Source organism: Falco cherrug, chromosome 8, assembly GCF_023634085.1.
Source record: "Falco cherrug isolate bFalChe1 chromosome 8, bFalChe1.pri, whole genome shotgun sequence".
Taxonomy (NCBI): domain Eukaryota; kingdom Metazoa; phylum Chordata; class Aves; order Falconiformes; family Falconidae; genus Falco; species Falco cherrug.
Window position 1 is genome coordinate 53,023,421 of NC_073704.1, and position 14,936 is coordinate 53,038,356.

The 14,936-nt window shown below is 46.4% G+C and overlaps 1 protein-coding gene across 6 annotated transcripts in view; it reads right to left on the reverse strand.

Annotated features, from left to right (window-relative positions):
- HTR4 (5-hydroxytryptamine receptor 4) overlaps positions 1–14,936 on the reverse strand; it is a 146,342-nt gene that overhangs the window by 89,890 nt on the left and 41,516 nt on the right. For all 6 annotated transcript variants that reach the window (XR_008733511.1, XR_008733510.1, XM_055718201.1 and 3 more), the window contains one exon: positions 11,804–11,885. Coding sequence is in view for 4 of the 6 variants with exons in the window: in XM_055718201.1 (XP_055574176.1) it covers positions 11,804–11,829 (26 nt within the window). In the remaining 2 variants the exon portion in view is untranslated. The remainder of the gene's footprint in view (positions 1–11,803; positions 11,886–14,936) is intronic.

Sequence of the window (14,936 nt, forward strand, 5' to 3'; positions counted from 1 at the left end):
TTTAAACCTCCCTCTACATCCGCAGCTAAGTTCATGTTCTGAAGACTGGCCACAAAAGCCTGATCGTCTTTCTCCCTTCAGATAAACAAGAGAGGATGTCAGCCTGGGCAAGCAGCAGGACAGAGGGAAAGCAAACAGCCAGGACTGCCTTGCAGACGGTAAGCGCAGGCACTCTGCTCGGGTGCAACCCAGATCCCACCCCGCAGTCACCACCAGTACATCCCTCAGAGGTCAGCTTGAGCAGCTTTGGAAGTGTTTGTTTGTTGTGATTTCCTTTGGCTAACAAGTGCAAGAGCTTCCAAGGAGCAATGTCTCACCCTGCTCATCTGTAGAAGCCCTTGATAAAGATTCCTAGAAACAGCCACTCCTGGAGGAGAGAGCAATGAGAAAGGAGAGACCTTCCTCCCCACAAACGAGTGAAATGACTTAGAGGTTTCTTAGTGGCATCAGATATGGACCCCCACAGGTTCTACTGTGAATGAGTACAGAAAGTTTGTTTGTGATTAATGTTCTGGCCATTTAAACTTTGTTACTAACTTGAACAGGTATTTCAGGTGAGGGATGCTGTTAGCTGAATCAGCTTACAGCTTTGAGGTCCAGTGAAAACTTGTGTTTTACAGTGTGTCACCCAGAGTAATTCTAAACAGACCCTCATGTTGCTGCAAGGATGGGGCATTGAGCATGGCTTACAGGGAAAAGTAAAAGCACTACAAAAACACTTAGGTGCCTGCCTCGGACTAGACCCACATCTGCTGGGCTCAGGAAAGCATACTGAACAGTAGCTGAATTGAAGAAATAAAACCCCCTTGTTTCATTGTAGCTGCCAGCTCTGCCAGAAAATCACATCCCCATTACAGCCCATAAAAATGGAAATTGCAAATAATGGCAGTAATGGGACCAAAAGTATTCCAGCTGCTAGGGAATGGGGAGGGGGAAAAAAAAAAAAAACCAAACCACAACCAAAAAAGCATTCTTCCACTCTAGCATGGCCCAAAATACCACAAAAGCAGTTTAATTCCAAAAGAAGTAAGGGAGTCTATCAATTTGCCAGGGATGTCTGCCAGCAAAGAGGATGCAAGAGGATGTTTGTATCTTGATGCACAAGCCCCGAAGAAGCTTCTCTGGCAGAGGCTGCAGGGAACAGCCCATGCCTCCCACCATCTCCTTTCCAAAGAGTAACTCAAAATCTGTCTGGACTCCTGTGAGGTCCTCTACTTGCTCTAGTCCTCCAAATACCCACCCCCCAGCTGAGTCTGCTCAGAAACATGTAACAGCTCTTGAGCAGCTTCCTCACCACTCAGGTCACAGTTCTGAGAAATTCTCGCCTAAATTAACACGAACCAAATACTTCCTGCCTATCCTCTTTTGAGGGATTTATTTATTCTCCTTTTACACTCCCTGTCGAGTAGGCAACAGCCTGTTCTCAGGTAAGTCCTCAGAGCTCTCAGGAAGTTCATGAGAAGAGCAAGCTCTGGGCACGTCTCCAGACTGGTCTACCAAGAATGAGCAATGTGCTGTCCCATCACCACTGCCCTCTGGTCCCACTGTGGAAAGGAGGCTCTGGAAACAAGTAGACTTTGTCTCTTCAGGTCCTGGCCTTCAAGGCAAAGTTGAACAAAACTTAAAGGTAAATAGATACAACTCTGGAGATACAAAGATGGAACAAAAAGTATCATCTGAGCTCTAGAAGCAAACTGTGAGCTCGGGTGATTTTCCAGATCAGGCTAAGGAACTGGGGACTAAGTGAAGTAAACTGTTTACACATATCCAACATCTGGAACTGACTACTTCTAAAAGAACACAGAGCCATCAGGACATGCTCTTGCCCAACACCAAGACCGTTAGAGTCTGCTTTTACCTCTGTCTGGTATCCTGCTGGAGCAGTGACCCAGCGTTCCCACAGGGAAGGCGCTTGTGCTGGGAAAGCCTCACAGCAAATGAATAAGCAGATACTGGGGGCATTAAAGCTTCGGGGGCACTGGAAGAGCACGGAAAATGTGTGTGCCTACTGTTAGGGAGAAATACTCTGTGCCTATACACAGAGCCAGTTAGAGATGAGCTACGAGGCAAGTGCCCAACCTGGGAGGGGCGACAGAAGATAGGTATGACCCCAAAACAGCCACGACACGTTTCCTCTGTTCTTACATAGGCATGAGCTCACGTGCACCAGGAAGGGAAGGTCCCGGCACAATTCACTCCCCTTCACTCTGACCCCTCAACAGATGGATAGCCAGACATTTAACAGCATCCTGCTCACCCCATCCCACCTCCCACTAGCAGCAAGCAGAGCCCTTTTCTTTCTCCTGCACTCCTCCCTGAGCTTACAGCCACGCCAGTGTGCAGCTGAAAGGTCAGCTGCGGGTCCGTCTGTCACACCTACACCGGCACAGAGCCAGAAACCCACCCTCTGTCCCCAGCAGCCCTCTCCATTGTTGATATTCTGTTTCTAACGCTTTGTTCTGCAAGGATGCCTCTGCAGTCCAGACATCATATCCTGGGGTGGACTTGAATTGCATAAAGCCCTACTAAGCTTTCAATGATTCAGTGGTTCCATACAGAGCAGAAACTGCATGAACTGCAAAAAGTCACCTGCAACAGGCAGACCCTTTACCACTCACCTCCTAGTCATGTACTGGAAGGTAGGGTAGTCTGGCCTCCAGTTACTTAGTTTGCATTGAGGGATACAAGCACAAACACTGAAATTACCTCTTTAGAACAAGTCCTTTTGCAAATACGACCCAGAAGTTCACAGCACTAATGTCACTGTCTCCCCATGGCATGAGGAGGAGCCCATTGCTTTGCTACATTTCTCAGCACACCTGAAGCTGTGGGGTTTATTTTGACCTTTTTTTTTTTAAAGCTTTTTTCTTTTCCTTTTTCCCTTTTATTTTTAAATAGCGTGCCCTACAGTAGATTCACCCCCAAACAGCCAAAGAGTTTCCTGAAAACCTCATCTCCACAGGGCTCCTGTCCACCAGATGGCAAAGTTTGTGTTCAGGTAACAGCTGCTTTTACTTAATGTTCTGACTTTGGGAGGCAGAGGCTGCTGCTTAGAGGACACGCGATGGCAAGTCCTTGGCTAACAGATGGGACAAGACAGTAAGTTCAGCCAGGGACTGAGGTTCGGACTTCTGGCTGTTTGCCAGACCAGGGAGTCACATCATTGCCACAGTAAGGGCAACACAAAGAGTGGAAAGACTGAACGAGGAACGAAGACGAGCACATTTCTTACCTGCATCACAGATGCACTCTGCTCCAGGGTAATAGTCTATCAACAATCATTTATACTACCAGATAGCAGGTCCTATACACATGGCCAAGCAAACAGCACGAAATATTTTGCGGCAGAATCTTTCATATCTGAGATAGTAGAAATGCCCTTTCCCAAGCACTGAATGGCTCATTCTGCAGCTGCACACGCTATTGCAGCAGGATCTGGAGTATATAACAGCTCACAGCAGTTCTCACATCGCAGCCCTGTTCCCTAGACAGCATTCCCAGAAGAGACATCTACCCAGGACCTCAGGACTGTCTTTCTGCACTTCTTCAAAAGCAGCTCAGGGAATTTTAACTCACTGAGAGGGGTGCAAAAACCATTAGACTTCTACCTACAGCCAATACCACCCTTTGGTTCTGAGACACAGCATCACGTTTGTTCTATAAGGAAACACAGCTCCTTCAGTATGACTTCATGGTGCCCTACTAACCCTGACACAGCTAATCCAGTCCCGTGTCTCCTGCACAGCTCCAGTTTTGTCTCTCAAGACACCCTAACACCTCCTCCATGCTTCCTTGCTCACAACCTCTGAGCACGCCTGGCTCAAGAAATCCCAAACATGGACACAAATTGAATTTTGTCAGCCTAATGCTAAGGATCAGCCCTGAAAAGTCAAGGAGAGTGTCCTGGAAAGCCCTGGCACTGCAGCTGCCAACCTTGGCCTTCCAGGCAGCTGGTGTGGACAAAAGTTGGCAGCAAGGTCCAGCCCATTCCCCTGCTCAGGGCAACCTGTGGCTGTCTGGGGCAGCTGCCCATTTTTGCCCAGCCCTAGAGCCAGATCCGCCCCAGGACATCCTAGGCTTTGGGTCTATTTTAACAGCCTTCCACAGATGCTTCCAGATCTTCACTAGCTACCACCCTGTGCAGAGACACTGAAGCTAAAGAAAGGATATGCTGAAAGATACCCAAAAGTTAGGGTTTATGACCCAGCTCTTTGTCAAGGGCATTTCCATCTGTGCAGATTCCTCAGGGCACACTAACACATGCAGAGTGAAACCTCACAGGGGTGAGTGATGGCCTGACCTCCCTGGGTAGGCTCAGCACACGCAGACAAGCAGTGGAGCTCCCCCCTTGCCTCTGCACCCTCTAACTTCTTTCAGAGAGTATACATGTCTCACTTGCTCCCCAGGTGCTGTAAGGGAGCACACTACTAACTTGCAGAAGCTGGAGCCAGCTTAAAAATTCCATCAATTAAGTGTTGGCGGAGGTGTTTGGAAAGACATTCCGATATATATATAGTGCTATAAAGTGTTTCCCTAGAAACTGAGAAAGAAGTTGAACAATACGAAAGTACCCAGGCCTGCTAACAGCTATCGCTGCTGCTGAGCGGTGTCTGGGCTGCAGGGAGCATTCAGCAGAGGGAACTTCTTTTGCAGGGCTTTTTTGGCTACCAAGGATTTCTGGCTGGTAGCACAAAAATATGAAAAATGAACCTCTACACCAGGTCTTGCTTCCCTGTGCCCTCCTGTTTCACCCCTCTTCTTGCACCCAGTGTCGGCTAATGGGAAATGCTCTGTGAGTCTGTGGCTGCAGACTGAGAAATGCCCCATGCATTTTAGTGCTCCCAGCTTGCAGATTCCTTCCTAGGTGCCCCTGCTGCATCCCACCACCCCAGCACCCCCAGGCATGCAGAGGGCAAACCCTACAAACCCAGCAACCAGCCTTCTTTTGAATGGTGGCTTATAAAATGGTTTATTTTGTTCAACAGCACAGCTTATATATGGCCGTCTCTACTGCTGACATAAATCAATACTGTTACATTTTTCCTCATAAAGGATCCGTACAGTTTTACTTTGCTCTTTTCTGGCACTGTGTGTTCTGCCTGCCATTATCCTCAGGAGTAAGCACACTCATCCACATCAGCTCAGCAAGTGGAATGGGACATTATATCAGTTGTATACCAAGGGATAAAGACACCCAGCTCTCATCTACATGTTCCTCTGATCACGGCACTGTTCCTACCTGGGGGATGCAGGCAAAGAAGACTGGGCTCTGTAGAAAACCTTCTCAATCAGTATGTCTGTCTCCACAGATACCTTTCTGGATGGATGCTGCAAGTATTACAGGACTATTAGAGTTGATCTTCCTTTAGAAAAGGGACTAGGAAAAGAAGAATGCTCTAGGCTGATTCTGGCCTGTTAAATGACATTTTAGCCTGGTATTTCTCACCTAAACAGAAATATGATCAAAGTCATTGAGATAAACAATGATTTAATAATGACTCAAAGCACAGAAGCTGGAGAGGTTTTGAAAAGAGCTTGTGTATATATAAGAATAAACACTTATATTGCAACTTCCTGGAAGAATCTTAAGCTGTTTGCTTTCCACAAATCCCCACTCGCAGGGCACTCGGAGCACACAAGCTCTTTACTAAACCCCTTCTGTTTTCTACACTTTGGGTCATTAAATCAGACACTTCCTTAGTTCCAGTCACTCAGGACCCAGCTTTGCCCTTGCCCTAAGAGCCATCTCTGCTTCCAGCCTGGTTTTCTGGCTGTCCTGCCTCACAGCTCAGCTCCCGGTCCCCTCGGTCCTCACTGCTGGCTGCCAGCATCCTAAGCTAGGGGAGCACAGGGAGCAAGGGCACACGCCGACTCCTCTCTTAGGACATCCCTTAGTTACTCCCGGGCTTCAGGGATGGAGCTCTTTGGGTCACTCTCTCTCCGGCTACTGACTATGGCTCCTGCTTCCTCCCAGGGGTGGATGAGGGGAAGAGACCAAAGACCTTCTCTGCCTCTTTCTGCAGTCAGCCATCCTGCCAGCGTAGCAGCTTTAGGTAACAAACCCATCCTAGAGCCAGCTATCAACAGCATCGCTTCTGGCGGTCCACGGAAAGAGGAGCCTCTTGAGCCAACACAGCAAGGCTCTGGGTTTGGGACTCACTCAAACATACAACCTGACTCAAAAGGGCATATCATCAAGGTCTGTTGTCAGAAACAGTGTTCACTATGCCTTTGTGTGAGGACTTCGAAAACAGCAGCTGGGTTAAATAATGGAATATTTTCTTTGCTGGCAAAGACACACAGCTAATTCAACCAGTTTGATTCCTTGTTCCCTCACCTTGCTTCTCATTTCTCAAAGTCAAGACAAGATTAATGAACCCCACATGACTGCTGGAGGGCTCTGCATTTTTCAGAGTACTTCAAGCCACAAAAATACCTTCAGCCACAAACTAAGGAAAGTAAAGTTGATAAAGCCAAGTTTGGAAGCAATTAACATCAACCTAAAATTCAGCTACTTTGGGGGCTCGGCTTAGAAATTAAAAGAAGTTACTGTTGTGACAAACTCAAATAATACATGGTTTCTCCATAGTTGATTTAGCAAAGGGAGTCTGCCTTCACCAACAGCTACAACCAAAAGGCTTACATAAGAGCTATTTACTTGCACTCAACGTTCTCCTGGTTTTTTTTTTCAAAAACTTATTTCTCAAAAGCATAAACAGCCTCTCCCCAACACCTGAGGAAGCAAGAAACCTTTACACAGTGTGACATACACAAAACAGCTCTGACCACACTCAGGAGCAGCCCGTTCAAATAGCAAAGGGTTGCCCTTGTTGCTCAAGAACGTAAGAGCTCCAGCCAGCAGAACCACAGCTCTGCTCTCCCAGTCCTGGCTGCACCCCTGGCAATGGGATGAATGAATCAACAATGAGTGCTGGAGCTCAAAGAAGGGAAAACACACCAGAACGGGCAACCACACCATTCAGAACTGACATACATTCGAGTCACCTGAGCTCCCAGCAATGTGAAGGAGTCACATTTAGCTGCCGTGAGATAAGGAGGGACTGGCACACCAACAGTGAGCTTTACTTCATTCCTGGGTAGCGGGAATGCACTGCAGTGAGATGAAAGTCTTACCAAAGGTCTAGAAGGCTTTAATAGTCTTTAATAAGGCCATTGCCCACTCACTGTGTGTGGCACATTTGCAAACTACTCTGGCAAGTGCCCAAGAGAAGCAGAGCCCTCTCCGGATGGCTCAGCAAGGTCCGCAGGTGCTGTTCCTGGTACACAGAAGCTCCTCTCACGGTTGTCATGGGCAGAGTTATTATGTACCTACCCACACTCTGTAAAGCCCACTGCCTGGTTTGTACACACAAAACCACGGACTCCCAGGTGACTTCTGTACACACAGACTATGTCTGGTTTCACTGGTAATTTGGCACAATGGGAGCATATCAAAAGCAGCTGGTGCTGCGGCCCCTACGTCTCCACTCTATGCAGGGCATGGTGGGGTATTTTGGATTAGATTTAGCCTGGTCTCACTTCCTGAATGTCCCCACCACACCTGAACATGCGAGCTGCATGGTTTGAGCCCATGCTTCAAAACCTGTAGTCCTCATTGTGGCTGCAGAGTGCGTGGTGCAGAGCTGCTGGTTAAATGCCTTCCAAGAGAAATGTAGCTCCTCAGTCCCCTTGCTAAGCGCTACGTGGTCTGAACTGATACACCACGTGTGGGGTGACCAGGGCATCCACCTTACTGCTGTTCTGCACTGAAATGTAAGGGTAGGCACAGTAAAACAAACTGCAGCAAAACCATCTCTGTGCCTATTTTCCTTTTGTATAATCCTCAAAGAGATTCAGCCTTCTTCCACTTTCTCTGAGGCTGTCAAAATCACTGCGTTTGTATGAAAGTAAAATTGACTAACGCACCAAACCCCAGAAAAACTGAAAAAAAGAGAAGCGCAAACGTGTTTTGAAGGTTTGTAGACATTTACAATAACCATGGGCAAACACCTTGACAGGAGCAGGCAGGGCAGCAGCCTGCTTGCTAAAACTCTTGCAACAGCTCTGGCTCCGAACAGAGGACTCGGTGGTGTGCCACAACCTTCGGGGGAGGACGAGGTCTGTGCCAGCCAGGGCAGCACCGGAGGGATTTGCAGGAGCTCCTGCCCCTTGGCCGGAGGGCAGCAGCAGCAAACAGCATATGGCCCACCGCTGTGCTAGAGCAGGTCAGTCAGGACTGCTGTACTCCTGTTTGTAGTGTGCCCAACTAACATTTTTTATAAAGTTGCTGGAAATGAAGAGAATAAAGGGAACATCTTTTTCCCCCCATATTCTAACCGATCCAAGGGTTCGAGTTTTAGTTCCAAACCACTTGACAGCATCTCATTAACTTGCTGCCTATAATAAATGTGTCCAATAACAATCACCAAGTCACACAAAATTAAAAAATTCTGTAAAATATAAATTGGAAATACTTGTGAGGTCATTTATTTTTCTACTCTAGAATTAGAGCAAATCAGGTCTGCCACCCGCCTTGGCCATGATAAATGCAAGTCCCAAAGTGGACTGTCTAAAATTTCCAGGAATGTCTCTCTAACCTCACAGTGCAGCCTTTGTAACATTCATGGCCAAATTTTTGTACATTTGTACAGTTGACTCTGCCTGCAGCGCTTCAGGTAGCTACAGAGATGTAACACAAACACCTGTCTACAGATGATGTATGCCATCACTTGGCACCCTCTGGGGCACCTCATGAAAATCTGTTGAGGGCAGGATCCCTGCGCCCACAGCCAGCCCAGCTGGCTGGAGTAGGACACCTGTGGCACTTGTTGCTCTGAACCAGTGAGTGACACGCTGCTTCCACAGGGCTCAGCTCTAAACAAAGTCAACATGTCTCTCTCTCCTCCCATGCTGCTCCTGCCCTCGTGTTGTCAAAGGATCTCCCATTTCCCCAAGCTTTGCTCCCCTCTGGAGCATCCCTGAGCCCTGCCGGGATGGGCAGAGGGGACCCAGGTGCCCCCACCTCTCAGGTTTTCCATATGCAGCTCTGGAAAACAACACGTGGAAGCCTCTGGCTCAAACAGAAAACATTTGGTATTTCACAACTCAGCAAAAAGGCTGAAATCGGGGCAGACAAAGGAGAAACATCAGCTGCTTGCTGGTAGCTGACAAGCAAAACTCTCAAAACCAAAAACCCATGGTTTGGAAAAGTGTGGAGCCAAAATAAAATCAAGTGCCTACCACAAAGTCTGTTTATGTAACCCGTCACACTAAATGAAGAACTGCCTCAGTCCAGCTCTGAAAGAGACCCTAGGAACAAAGGAATAAAATCATTCCTGCTCTAACGAAGTGAGGTCTGACCGCAGTGTTTGATCAAAACAGCTGGGGAGCAGTGAATCAATATTGCTTCAGGAGAGCTTTCAAATTCACATGGATTTTCATTCATCAGATCCCCAGGAAGAGCTTGTGTTGCCTCTTTTAACATCTAAATGGGAAGCTGGATGAAGTAATTCACCAGATGAGAATTTCCCCCCAAAAGATCCTCCCACTGCCCTGCCAGGGTCAGACCGCAGCAGCTGCCTGCACCAACCAGTCTCCAGAAGAAGCAGCCTCTTGAGGCACTCTCCAAAAAACCTTTCCCCAGGCCCATGCAATGGGCATTTTCCACAACAAGATGATCAAAGGAGATCCCCCTGCTCTGCCCATGCCCCGGCACCCCCCGAGCACCCAACCCTCCCCCTCCCAAGCACTTCTCACTACACTCAGGCTACTACGCATACAGGAAAGTATCACATGTAGGAAGAGAAAGTCTAATTCTGATCGGTGTCAGTTTTATTTGGGTTTGGTTTGGGGGGGCTTGGGGGAAGGGTGAGGTTTTGGCTAAGGGGTTTTTTTGGACCAGGATTAGGGCTGATTAGAATTATAGCAACATTCAAAAATAGGAAGACAGACATAATGTTCTGTCAGTTCCTACAAATAGCAAATTACAAAACTCCCAATAGATCACTTCAAAACATCAATGCTTGGTCAGACCTACTCGGTGTCTGTCTCCATCAGTGGCAAATAGCACAACTGACAAAAATATATGGGTAAGGTAAAGATATGTCACGCTTCCCTCCTGGTATACAGCCTCCCTGTGTCCAGGCACTTGTGGTTCAGGCACTTGCTGAGACAGTTTCTTTGTGCCCCTCGGTGTTTGTGAACTGACAGATTCTCCTTCCGTGAATGATGAAATGTATACTGGGGGATTTTTTTCACCATACTGAGAAACAGAAGATTTTTTTAACTAGTGTCTTTAGAGGAAGGAAAAGATTGGAGGGAAAATTGCCTGGTGTCAGCACCTTAATTCCCTTTACAGAGAAACAGCAGTAGCCTACGCATTTAACTACACTTCTGGTATTAAAAAGGCAAGACAAATTTCATTAAGCAAAACACATTACCTCTCAGTATTGATTACTGGGTTATAAATCCGACCTGCTAAGTGTGCATTAAAGCAGCAACCTGGAATTGCTGGTGTCTTTCGTGACACTTGAGTAGGTGAATGAAGACCAGAGATGTTCCCTCTGATAGTACAGCACTTTGAGGAGGCTCATTAAGAACAGAAATTGTCTTTGAAAATGTATTCTCTCTCTCTGTGCACGCAACATGCAGAGAACGGGTTGTGGCTTGCACAGAGCACATCCCAACCAGAAAGCCCAAGAGCTGGGAAGCTGTGACAATAGGGTGGCATGACAGATCCTCTCCGAGGTGTAAGACCCTGCTCCCCTCTTTTCTGTACTGTTTCCTCCTGATCCCTGTTCAGCAGCTCCTTAGGGAAAGGTTTCCTGGAAGACCAGAGTACATGCATTTGATCTCTCTCTGTCAGCGCAATTTTCTCCGAGACATTTCCCCATGTATGTGCCACTTGAGCATCCAGGCAGGGGGAAGGGTGAAGAATTACTCCCCGAAATAAAAACATGAAACATCAAAAAACTAGGCCTTGAGTGGATTTTAAGAAAACTCTTTGTGGAAACATACACCTGTCACTGCAACTGAATACTGTCTCCTCCTGTGCCTGGGCCAGCAACATGGGTTTGGTCAGAAACTTGATGTCCTTGTGTGAAGTGGGTTTGGCGGGTCTAAGTTCAGCTCCCCCCACCCAGTTCAGCATCACCAGCAGCCTGGCCAGTCAAAAGGCCAAGAAACAAAAGGGACAAATGCTAGTCCTACAGAAAGACCCTGCAGATCACACCTGAGGGAGAATGGCAGCGCTGATGCCAGGCCTGTGTCCCAGGGACAGCTGCAAACAGGATTTCTAGCCTTTTTGAACAATTCCTGTTGGCAACACGCTTCCAGGATCAAAATGTTCCACATTGAAGTTTGTCTCTCACTGATACCAGTAGCGTGCCCAGGGGGGTGAAATTATTTCAGAGATATCATTTTTTTGCTTGCCCAGTATAAGGCAGCAGAGATGAGGTGGTAAGTTTTTAGGCCATTGCACCAAAAAGAAAAAAAACCTGGAATCAGACTTCCAGCAGGCACTGACAGGCCCATTCCTCGTCCTTGATGGGGCTCTATCCATCCTACTGCAAGAAGTCTTTGACTTGGCTATGCCACATCTGACGTTTACACAAAGAACAGGGAGACACTACACCTTCACAGAAGCTCCAAACTAGACATCACCTCACGAGCAGAGACCTTAATTTACAGGCAAACAGAAAATACCACCCTGCAGCTTTGCAAACACATTTCATGGTTGCTGCTCCCATGAAGTTCACCAGCTAGATGAGACGTGATATAGGAGGAGCCACGTAGTTTATCCTACCTCACATTAACGTCAAGTTCTTCCATCACAGGCAATAGGCATAGGTAGCTGGGAGTTCAATGTCCATAGAAGAGACCTCGTCCTGCAGCGGAGAGAGTTAGAAAGGACAGATATAAGTTGCAGGATCTCTTACAGATGCACATTTACCCCAGTGAAGGTGCCCATATGCTGCCTTTCTGTCCCTCTAGCCTGGCTTCTCTTGAAAGCAGAAGTTATGTAGACATGTCAAAGTGAAGTCATACCATTGCATAGAGCTGTCATAACTCAATTTTCTGTTTTCTACCCTAACATATCTATCTCACACCAAGGTGCATGCCTGGAAGCACAAAATCAAGCTGAAGTGACAGACAGCCCTTTGTGGCTGTGCATACGCCACCCGTAACTTAGGGCTAACAGAGCACTTCAATGTCCCAGTGGCACACTGGCTCCACTGAAAACAACAAAAAAAAAATCCCCCTTTTATGAGCTAGGATCAGCCTTTAATCTACTCCATGATCATGTCTTCTCCTGGGAACTTCTGGGATTTAGATTCCCAGAGGATAGTTCCAGCTGCAGCAAGGCAGTAAGGGCTGCTACACTGGCACAGCGAAGAGGCTCTTCTGGACAAATGCTCAGTTTCCATAGGGGTGAGGAGAAGCTGCATAGGCAAAAGTCACATGACGCCATGCATAGGATACAGATCACATCTAAGACTGTATCTGTCACAGTCCTCTGTAGACATCTCGTGTCACTTGCTGAAAAACGCCACTCTCTCTAGTGCTGCCTCTAACAGCAGCAGCTCCTTCCCTCTAATTACCACAAATGAGTTAATAGAAAAATAAATTTAAAAGACACAAACACAAAGCATTATACCAGTGCACACAGCATACTAGGGTGTACCCAGTGAGCTCTGGGTGCTGATATGGGAAGGGGCACATGCAAAAATACCCCTGGTCAATCCATCCTGTCCTTCTGCAAGTTATATCTCCCAATGACCCCAGAGGGATCCATGTGTATATATTGTCAAGGACTCTCACACCTGAAACAGTCTTATTTCTAGAAATAAATGCCAGCAACATCAATTACTAATATAGGCACCATTCTCATGACCTGATCTCCAAGATCAACTTTTGATGAAGCTTATGAAAAAACATGTTGCAATTCTGGTGACACCAAGGAGCTGAGCACTGTGATATGTGACCCCTTCCCACCTACGCTTCCATTCAAAATCACACGTGACAGCATGCACACATGTAGCTTAGAATCTTCACGGTAATGTTCAAACTTTCAAAGCTACAAAAAGTAGTTTTTTTAAATACAGTCAGCTCAAGAAGGCTTGCAAAACTTGGCTGGGAAAACGTAAGTAAGAGTGCTTGGTAAATTAGTTTCTGTTTTCACACAAAATTAAAACATTGACTTACCACTAAATTAAAACAGGTTTCCTGTGACAATGTATTGTACAGCCTTATGAATACTTAATAGCAGTACTGCAGTTACAGAGAACTAAATGATTTGCAGCCCAAGTTAAAATAAATATACTTACTCCCAATAACACTAAGTGATATAAATATTAATGTGATTTTTCATTCTATCAAGATTCCATCATGACTCCAAAGAAATGAATGTACCATCTTAATAAAGAATTTGTGTATTTGCTGCTGTTAATCCAGTGGAAAAAATAGGATACGTTTCAGAGCACTTCAGACTGTTGATTGCCCCTTGTGTTGTGCCTCTAGAGAGCCAAGGATAACGCCACCACCACAGCGCTATTAATAACAACTCAAATGTAAATAATGCCATTGTGGTTGCTTGGCTTCAAAGCTAAGATTGTAATAGTACTGACTCAGACTTCCTAGACACGATGCCAGGTTTGCACTGCAAACGAACACCCACTACCCAGGCCTGGTTCACTGTTTACCAGAACTAGTACTTCAGTACGTATAGACTATACGTGTTTTGCAAGCAAAAAAAAATACTCGAGTCAAAAGGGCATTTTTATCTGAAGGTGGAAACCTTCAGAATTTGGCCACTATTTACAGCTTAAGCCTTCAAGTGGTTTCAAAGGGCACTCTGGAATCTGGTGACTTAAAGACTACTGCCGTATTTTGCAAATACAAGGGTGAGAGGTCTAGAGTTTCTGATCAAGCCACCTCTGTGGCCCTAAGACCTGACCTCCAGCTTTAATTTGGGGGGGAAAAAAAAGCTCTCCTACACTCCTGCTCTGGAGATCTTCCATAGCACAAAATGCCTCCTCGCAAGCTGCTGGGATGGCTGCCTGTCAAAGATGCAGGAAGAAGATCCTGGAATATGGTCTTGGGGATGTAAAAATACAATCAATAGTCTTTGAGCTCAAATGGACAACAAGAAACCTAATTATTTCATCTGCAAAGAGGTTTAAGTAACTGCTTCAAATCATTCATTTGTTCAGCATATAGGTTAATTTTTTTTCAGTTAATTCAGACGCAAATCCATCAGAATAGGTCCGATATGGCGCTTTGTTTCCATGAGGACAGGAATCCATTCTTCCCTGTCCTGTCATTTCAAAAAGGATAAATAAGAACCTAAGAGACCATTCTATAAACTGCAACAAAACCCATGAGGTCTTGACCCATCCCCTCTGGCTGCCAGAACGATTTGTGAGCACCGGTGAATTCTGCCTAACAGCATCCTTTGAAAGCCAGTTGTCTCGGTTTACTGGGGAGGCACAATGAGATTGACTGATCTCCACCAAGAGGGCGCAGAGCACGGCAGAAGCAGTCCCTGGACATAAGATATAGATATTAAACTGATCTTAACACTGAGATAGCACAGGTACGTCACAAGGAAAATCTGCTCAAATGTTGTTGACACCGACTCAGGGGAAATTGTTCCTTGGCTGCGTCGAAGGAGAGCGGCTTCCTCACTTACTGCTGCAGTGGGAAGTTATGGAACTGCTTTGCAGTTCTTGAATTACAAGGAAAAGCAGGGGGACCCAGCAAGAGCCGAGGGTAGGAATAAGAAAAAACAGAATAAAAATCACTTATCTGCACCGTCACCGTCCCCCACACTCCCTTCAGTATCAGGGTTTAAGAGGTACCTTGTGAAACTTTTTAAAACAAGCAAAATTCACAATTTCGGTACAATCAGGATTGTTGTCCTACCTATTCATCAGCAT